Below are 10,000 nucleotides of genomic sequence, written 5' to 3'. Positions count from 1 at the left end.
CAATGTTTGTTTTGTAAACGCCATTGACAATGAAGGGAAAATGTACGTCATAATGTGCCTCATTACGTCATATTGTCTCTATATTGTTAATGGCGTTTAATGTTTGTGTTGGCACCGGTTGTTTCACATCACCATTACATCACCTAATCAACACGAGTTAGACTTTAATATATTAGCCCTTCGCCAAGTCCCTCCCCAACCCGGCCTTGTCCAAAAGGCACTTTAGCAGCGAGGGGACAGGGCAAGCTCAGCCAAGCTGTCCTTCTCCCCCGTAGAGTTGCATGTTTAAATGACAGGATTTCTCCATATAAATAATCGATCAGACGCTGTCTGTGTCTCAGTGGAGGGCTGTGGACAGCTCAGAAACCCGCCTGAGTCTTTTTGTCAGCTTCACATTCACACATTGTAAACTATTATGAAATCAAACAAAATATCCCCCAAAAAAATGATATTTTGATATTGGTTCGATTCATATATTGCTTTTTTAAGGCTGATATACGACCGATAGCGATATGATTCCCGACGACGACGACGACGACGACGAGGGCACCAGAAGAGAATTTCCCATACATTTTTCCATAGACGTTTCAAAAAGTATTTATACCCATTTTGACCTGAGATCAGATTCTAAAAATGTCTTCTACATCCTGACAGTTTTCTGAAAAAAAAAATGTTTCTATGTCAGTCGTTCTTCGATTTTTCAAAAATAGCAGACCTACAAGCTCGTAGCACGCCACTCGGTGGCGCGCAATGAGCTTGTAGATCTGCTATTTTTCAATAGCTACCAAAAGGGGTTCCCGCCCAAAATGGGTTAAAGACCTTTCAAAGCCAGCTCCTGACAAGTCATGAAAATAAACAAAATGTTTTGGGCCGGACAAATAATTAAAAAGAAGAAAAACTCTACTGTACCCTGCCATCTTTTTCCTCTTTGTAGTTATTTGTTCGGCCCAGAAAATTGTGTTTATTGTCATGATTTGTCATGATCTGAGTTGGCTCTGTCCGAGGCTTAAAGGTCTTTGAAATAAATACTTTCTGAAACATCAATGGAAAAATGAATGGGGAATTCTCCTCCGGTGCCCTCGAAGGGAGGGTTGGGACTTCGACGCTCTATACTGTACTGCATATTAAAGGGGCATTCCACTCATTTTCAACATTTTACTATGTCATTAATATACCTTAGAGCTGTTGTGTGGAAATAATAAAAAAGTAATTCTGTGTTTCCTAGAACTGTAATTATGGGGGGGGAAAAAATTCAGACCTCTAGTTCTAGGAAACACAGAATGGGGGGACTTATTTATTATTTCCACACAACAGCTCTATGGTATATTAATGACATAGTAAAATGTTGAAAATGAGTGGAATGCCCCTTTAAGTGTGTGTAAGCAGCATGTGTGTAACCGTGCCTTGTGTGAGTGTGTGTGTGTGTGTGAGTGTGTGTGTGTGTGTGTGTGTGTGTGTGAGGGAGGGAGTGAGAAACCAATAGACAACAGTCATATCTCAATAATACTGTATATTTGCAGTCAGCTCAAACCCAAAAAACAGTGACAGACTGAGAGATCAAGAGAGAGAGAGAGAGAGAGATAGAGAAACAAACAAAAGAAACAACTTAAAATAAAACAGTTTGTCAAATTCTATCTACATGGAATATCCCTTTACCTCCCTCGCACAGCCTTGCAACACTAATCAACAAATAAAACACATGAACAGGCAAAGGAATTGGAACAAAACAAAATGAAAACACACACGACAGTCTGCACTCTTATAAGGTCAGAAAAAACAAGGTGGAGAATACTTTCGCCGACGTGAGTCGAGGAGCGCTTGGTTTCATGTTCGGTACGGTTTCGTCATTTTGTAGATTAACAACCACTTCGGCGATTTTTGAACATTTTGGCTTAAGTGGTTACATTAAATGTAAGTTTGCGTTTATTATATTTTGCTTGTTTGCTCTTGTTCATACAATTGTTATGAAAAGTTTTCCTCAAATTTTGAACTTTAACCAAATCTTTTTGATTAGGACTCGGGAATGGCATCAGACCCCAAAAACCTGGCATCAGTCGGAGCCTCTATTACTTGGGGGCCCGCAAGTGCCGAGCAGACGTGCGCGTTGAGAAATCAAGCGCTCCTCTTGCCTCATCTTTACTTTTCTACAAATATCAGAAACAAACCCCACAGCTATTTTGTGGGGGGTGGGGGGGCTCATGGGTGAAGGGTCAAAAGGTTAATTTTAGGGTGGTAAAAAGTCACTGGGATGGTCTGTATCATCTGGCAGAGAGAGAGAGAGAGAGTTCAGGGAGTAAAGCATTATAGAAAGTATCTAATGAAAAAGAAAAGTTGCATCCAACATGATCAGAGTTATGCCTCCTGAGAGAAAGAGATAGAGAGAGAGGGGGGGTGGGGGAAGAGACCTCTACACAAGTTGTAACAATGAAGCACCACCTTGAACACTTGAGAAAGTAGACTATCCGAAAATGTGTCGGCGAGTATTTAGCACAGAACACTAACCGTATAGTTCAACGGTTCTCAAACTTTTACATTTCAAGGTCACCCCTTTGCTCTTGTTACAGACCTGCAAGGGGTCTATTTAGACTCCTCTAAAAGGACCCGGAGAATCCCTGGAATCCACTTTGAGAACCATTGATATACTTGATGTCTTTATCGTTCGATACAGGTTGCTCGTTTCAAAAACAAATGACGTGGCTTTGTCATCGCGTGATATTTGCGTTCTGTGTGCAGGGAGGGAGGAGAGAGAGAGAGAGAGAGAGAGAGAGAGAGAGAGAGAGAGAGAGAGAGAGAGAGAGAGAGAGAGAGAGAGAGAGAGAGAGAGAGCGCGGGGGGCATAAAGGGAGGTGTGTATAAAACATGAAATAAGCTGAATGACAACATAAGAACATGTTTTCCATGCATCCGTTTCAGCTCCTAAAAGGGAATCAAATGAAACAACCACACACATATTCTCAAGTTGTTTTTCTCAGTTTTTTCCCCGTCAGACATTTTTTTCTTGTCCATCTTTTTCTTCTTATTTTTTTTTACTCATCCCCTCTTTCCTAGTCCTGAGCTCCTCCGATTGGCTTGATTACCATCCAATCAGAGCATGGGGATATCATCAACTGCCCAGTGAGGTTAACCTTTATATCGAGGGTTTCTTTAAAAAAAAGAATAATTGTTTTCTTTTCTTTTCTACCCAGTGACCAAAATCGTCTGTAACCTGGGACTAATAAAGCCTGATTTAAACTTGGTTACCTGCCTGTAAATCGAAAATAGCCGATCTACAAACTCGCAGATCGGCTATTCCCGTGCCCGCCAGTGCCGTGCAACAGAGTACAAATCAGCCCCACTAGATCACATTTTGGAACCAACAGCGAACAGGTCCCACTTTTGGGTCCTCGCCCCAAAGTTTGAAACCCCCCCAACATCCAGTCGTCTCATTGGACTGGTTTGCGGGAGCACTAAGTCTGAATCGTCCAATCACGATTGATCCCTGATGATGTTGTAGAAAGTGATGGTGATTGATATAACGGTCCAATGGGAATGATTCTTGACGACGCGGAAAGCGCGAAAATTGTCCAATCGTGTTAAGCCTCGGTGAGACGCAATCCGGTTCACGCAACTGGGACGATCTGTCCGCCCAATCAGACGGGATCCCGGGTTGAGACATCGGCGACACAGCGTCCAATAGGATTGTTCACCGATGAGAAACGCTTCCGTCTCGCCGTTTCGGAATGAGGGAGGGGAAGAGAAGACAGTGGGGGGGAAAAGACAGTGTAGTTCCATTCCAAAAAAAAGAGGAAAGAGAGAACGAGAGAACGAGAGAAGGCCCCCGAAATGTCACAAAACGAAGTGGAGGCCTTCCTCTCTAAGTAGCATCGTCATCGTATCTTAGCAACCACACACGCAGTGTGGGGTCATCGTGTTCGGAAGACCGTCGCAATCTGGTTTCCTGTGGAGACTGCCGTCATGGTTGCTGCGGTGATGGGCTGGCGTGCACGCACGCATGTGTTTGTGTGAGTGTGTGTGTGTGTGTGTGTGCGTGCGTGTGTGTGTGTGTGTGTGTATGTGTGTGTGAGTGTGTGTGTGTGTGTTGGAGAGGATGTCTTCTTTCTAGAACATCATGGGGTTCTTCAGAAACGGCCGAGAATCTGAGGAAACACAAACACATGACATTTAATTACGTTTTCTGAAGCCGAATAGTCCCAATCCTTGATTCTGATTAGCTGGTTTCCGTGATAAAACACACTATAATCTATTCCTTAGATCAGTTTATATCAATCACAGGTGTTATTTGTTTCTGCAGTGATCCAGCGTGTCCGTAGCAGAATGAGATAAGGGGAGCACACTCGTTTTCCTTATCCCATTTCGACCAAGACCAGATTCTACAAATGTCTTCGAAATCATGAGCGTTTTCTGAAAATGTTTCTATATCAGTGGTTCTCAAACTATTTCATGTCAAGGACCCCCATCTGAAAATATGTTGTTCCAGGGACCCCCAGAAGCAAAGATTTGAGTTAATAGCGTTTGCTCTGAAAGAATATATATTCAAAGATTTGTGTCACATTTTGTCATTTTCACGATAAAAAAAATAAAATAGCAGACCTACAAGCTCGTAGTGTGGCACTCGGTGCCGCACTATGAGCTTGTAGATCTGATATTTTTCAATAGCTAAAGTATAACATAATGCTTAAAACACCAAAAGGGGTTCCCGTCCTGGTTATACAAGCCCGGGCCGTGTGGCAGTGGTGGGAAAAAAAACACTCACACGATTTAATGAATTATTTCTATGCCAACTACAAGAATTGTCGTACTTTCCCGCTACACCAGTTGTATGTCAACTACGAGCATTCTCGTAGATAAAGCTTTATATAAAATAGTTTAGCTGAAAATCTACTTTTAACACTGGCCCGGGTTGCTAGGCAAAGCAAAGCAAAGCAAAGTTACTATATTTACCCAGGGTAACGGACTAAGCATCAGATACTTGTTTACAGCCAGGCCCTGCTCATAGAACATTTCATGGTAGTGGTTCAATGCCTTGCTCAAGGGCACTTCAGCGGTGGTAATTTTAACGTGCCGGTCCAGGGATACGAACTGGCGACCTTCCGGTATCAAGACCGCTCCGCAAACCGTTCGGCCACCGCTGCCACTAACGACTTGCATACGACTTGCATACCCCCAGCACCAGGAAACGTGTGCGTGCATCCCATAGTTACTAGTGACTTTGTAGAATTTGATTTTTTACAAAACATACATTAACCACTTCAGCCCTATACATTTTGGCCATTTGAAAATAGCAGATCTACAAGCTCACAATGCGTCGCATGTGACGCGACACATTGTGAGCTTGTAGATCTGCTTTTTCAAAATATTTGTAGACATTTCAAAACTTGAAATGGGACATTCTGCATCGTGAGTAATTTCACTTTTGGAAGTACATTTTGACGCCAATACTAATAAATGTTGAATTCCTCACTTTTACTTGTAACAGAGTATTTCCACATTGTAGTATTCATGCTTTTACTTAAGTAAAACATTTGAGTACGTTTTCCACCTCTGCACCTATTCTCAAACCGTGTCCCTTGTCAGCTTAAAATACATTGGTGTGTCTATTAGTATTGCATGATATGACATGCATTACTTCGTAAAAAAGCTGTCAAGATAGCAAACGATCCCTCTCATCCACTCTGCAGGGAGTTCGAACTACTTCCCTCTGGTAGACGGTACAAAGTACCAAAAGCGTTCTGTAACATTTTTAAAAATTCCTTCATACCAAATGCCATTAAGGCACTAAATGATACCATGTCTCGCTAGATTTGTTTGTTTTTCCAATGTATTTGCCACTGTTGTCCTGCACTTTCTTTTGCCATGAGATAATAATTGTGTTAAGTGTTGTTGCTGTTGTTGTAACTGTTTGTTTTTTACTGTTGAGACCGAAGACAAATTTCCACACGTGGACAATAAATGAAACTAACTAACTAACTAACATGACCATACAATGACTTGTGTGTCTACTCTAGCCGAGTGATAAATAGGTGGTGAACATGTGTTTGGGTGTGCCTGTCACCGACGTAAGACTCCTATTATACCGTATCTGTCGGGTGGAAACCTCATATGTCCAAAAAGAAACCTGCTACTTATCACGATTCAAAGACGTACGAAGAAGTAGCAGGCCGACAAAAGCTCGTCGATGCTTTTGCGTGACGCTGTAGTTTAATCAACGGAAACAACACAGAAAGTTAAAATATGGAGATGAGTGGTTTCTGGCAGTGTGATGGATCCAGAAGCGGTGGTGTTGCTCTACTGTACGTACAGTAACTCTGATTGGCCAGTACAGTTACAGTTGTCGTTAGATAGATAGAATCTCTTTAGGTGGATATTGGACCTGGTCTTGTTTCCTTCTCTGTCTCCTTACTCCTTCTCTTCCTTCCTCCTCTAACCCATTTTGGGTGGGAACCCCTTTTGGTGTTAGCATTATGTTATGCTTTAGCTATTGAAAAATAGCAGATCTACAAGCTCATAGCACGAGCTTGTAGGTCTGCTATTTTTTTTTAAATCGAAGAATGACTGACATAGAAACATAGCTTTTTCAGAAAACTGTCAGGATTTAGAAGACATTTATAGAATCGTTCCCAGGTCAAAATGGGTTAAGTGGATATTGGACCTGGTCTTGTTTCCTTCTCTGTCTCCTTACTCCTTCTCTTCCTTCCTCCTCTAAGCTCTTCTGTTTATCTTTCTTGTCAGCTCTCTCTCTCTCTCTCTCTCTCTGTCTCTCTCTCTCTCTCTCTCTCTCATCCCTTCGTTTCACCTCTGTGTGTCTCCTTCCGTTCCCTGTGGTGCTGTTGTTGCATCCACCTACGTGCACGTGACATGCGTACAGCACACACACTAAAACACAGAGAACCGTGTCTCCCGAGTTTGACACGCATGCAGACCTCTCTGTCGCACGCGCACACACACACACACACACACACACACGCTCCCTGTGGTGTCATTGTTTTCTGCAAACGTTGCAAAGTGTTTACATTTCTGCATAACAGCAGCCATATACCCTCTATACCTCCCTGCTTCCTCTTCTCCTTTCCTTTACACTCACTATCCTTACTGCTCACACACTCTCTCAGAGTCCGTTCCTTTGGTTCCTTCCTTCAGGTAATGGTTGTTGTGTGCTTTGTACCGACAGGTGTGTGGACAGTATGGGTGATTGCACCGACGCCAGTTGTGGACAAAGTCAAATTTCAGTGATCTGGCCAAAATAGTTTCTGAGCATACTTAACAGTTCCACATTATAGAGCGTCGCAGTCCTGCCCCCTCGAGAGACCCGGAAAAGAATTCCCCGTTCATTTTCCTCATATGGATATGAAGCATAAAACTGACGGCGAGAAAATGCCAAAGTTAATTAAAAATTGCCAGAAACAGACTGTGTCAACTATGAGTCACTGACTTTTGTTTATTTGTGGACCAACGGATCCATCCATTGCAAAAGGATCCCACCGAGATATGTGGTATTGGGTTACAGGCGGACCCGTGCTGCCCTCTAATTAGTATTTTTTTATTGAAAAGTAACGGTTTTGGACATGAGCTTTCCATCCGACAGAGATGATACTGTATACAAAGCCTACCAACCACATTTATTGTCAACAGTGTTGATTTCGTCGACTAATACTATGAAATGTTCATCGACTACCTTTTTTCACTGACAAAAACTAAATGGAAACGAAATGAAAACTGAGCTGTGATGACTAAAACTAAGACGAAATATATTGACAATTTCGTCAAAAAAATAAAAAATAAGACTAAAATGTTAGGAAGGGACTAGCGGCCAAGAGATCCAGTATAAGTCATTTTACACTCGGTTACATGCTGAAAATAGCCGATCTACAAGCTCACAACGCGCTGTGTGCTTGTGGATCGGCTATTTTCAGCAAGAGTAAAATCAGCCATTACGACGGCCTCAAGGCCCGCCAGAATACATACTAAATCAACTGTAGATTTAGCCGACTAAAATCTTATGATATTTAGTCGACTAAAACTAGACTATAACACTAAAACATTCCAGGTGACTAAAATGTGACTAAATTAAGTTTCAAAAGACTAAACTAAAATTATAATTTGCCGCCAAAAACAACACCGATTGTCAACCTGACAGAATAACCACTGCTGCGTAGCATACAGTCGTGTTCCCTTCGTTTCTGCCTGGACGTCAAATCAGAATCTCTAGGTTTTCAGAGGTACCAGGGGGTAATTGTCCATTCACATACGTGTTTACAGTCTATGGGCCCTATTATGCATGTCTTAAGTACCAGGTCTTATTACTTAACTTAAGACCTGGAGGCGTGATCAATGCCATTTGGCTATTCTGAGTGGCCAAACAGCATTGACCACGCCTCCAGGTCTTAAGTTAAGTCATAAGACCTGGTACTTAAGACACGCATAATAGGGCCCTATGAAACCTAAGCACTACTGCTTACACGGCATGGATGGATGTCCTGTGTTTAACCCATTCTGACCTGAGATCAGATTCTAAAAATGTCTTCTACATCCTGACAGTTTTCTGAAAAAGCTATGTTTCTATGTCAGTGGTTCTTCGATTTTTCAAAAATAGCAGATCTACAAGCTCGTAGCGCGCCACTCGGTGGCGCGCTATGAGCTTGTAGATCTGCTATTTTTCAATAGCTAAAGCATAACATAATGCTAACACCAAAAGGGGTTCACGCCCAAATTGGGTTAAATACACTTCCTGCTTCTTTCCTTTGCCTCCTGGCTCGCCCCGCCCCATCTTATTTTTTCTTGCAAATTTAACCAACTACTTTTACACCTTACAACTGTTACTTCACTACCATAAATAATCCTCTCCCCATTCCTTTTCTGTTAACACACTGTCAGATCGTGTGCGTGTGCGTGCGTGTGTGCATGCGCGTGTGTGAGAGTGTGTAAAACAGTGTACATAATACAGTAGGTATCTGTGTGAGAGCTTGTGTGCGTGCGTGCGTGTGTGTGTGTGTGTGTGTGTGCGTGAGCGCGCGTGCACACACACACGCGCGTGCGTGTAATAGATGTGTTCTATCTTGTTAACTGTCTATAAGCTGGGTCACACAAATGTCACCTGCTTCTGAAACAAGGACACATTCCTCACCCCGCTTCCCCTGAGACACGCACACGCACACAGACACACACACACACACACACACACACACACACACACACACACACACACACACACACACACACACACACACACACACACACACACACACACACACACACACACACACACACACAATTCTTCTCTCCATTTTTTATTTCTGTTGTCCTCCTTTCATTTCCTCTCCTCTTTTGTTCATTGACCTCTCCTCCTTTCCATGTGTTCACCTCTCCCTCCCTCCCTTTCTCTCTCTCTCTCCCTCTCTCTCTCTCTCTCTCTCTCTCTCACCATCTGTCTTGTCTTCTATCTATCTATCTATCTATCTATCTATCTATCTATCTATCTATCTATCTATCTATCTATCTATCTATCTATCTATCTATCTATAATCTATCTATCTATCTATCTATCTATCTATCTATCTATCTATCTATCGATCTATCTATCTACCCTCAACAGTAGCCCACAAGTCGACTAATAGGGGCATACGAGTACGTTACGGTACTCTCCCTCTGGGGACGCAACTCAAACGGATCGCAGCGCTCGGCACGGCGACTCGCTCGGCGGTGCCTCTCGTGGCTCTGGTCCGCGTCGGACGGCGCGCTCTCCTCGGTTGGAGAGCGGCACTACGTGAACCGGGACGGCGTCAGGCGACGTGAAGGGAGGGGGGCGGGCGCCGTCAAACGTTCTCCGTTTTCCTGTCTGTCTGTCCGTCTGTGTGTCTGCCTGCCTGTCCATCCGTCCATCTGTCCGTGCTCTTCTGTACTTTGTGACTGATCTTTCATCAATCGTTACATGTCTCATTCCTTTCAGTTTAATGGTTTAATGTCCTCTATCTCTCTCGCCGTCTTCTCCATTCTCCCTCTCTCT

General features: G+C 43.0%; 1 protein-coding gene across 1 annotated transcript in view; it reads right to left on the bottom strand.

Annotated features, from left to right (window-relative positions):
• Nucleotides 1-1,497: 1,497 nt before the first annotated feature.
• LOC306914360 (dachshund homolog 2-like) overlaps nt 1,498-10,000 on the bottom strand; it is a 39,482-nt gene continuing 30,979 nt past the window's right edge. Inside the window, 1 exon segment of the mRNA XM_079491355.1 lies at nt 1,498-4,136. Coding sequence (XP_079347481.1) covers nt 4,099-4,136 — 38 coding nt within the window. The 3' untranslated portion in view covers nt 1,498-4,098.

The sequence above is a fragment of the Electrona antarctica genome, assembly GCF_951216825.1.
Source record: "Electrona antarctica genome assembly, chromosome: 21".
NCBI lineage: Eukaryota > Metazoa > Chordata > Actinopteri > Myctophiformes > Myctophidae > Electrona > Electrona antarctica.
The sequence above is the reverse complement of the archived record's forward strand: the minus strand, read 5'-3'. Positions and strand labels throughout refer to the sequence as shown.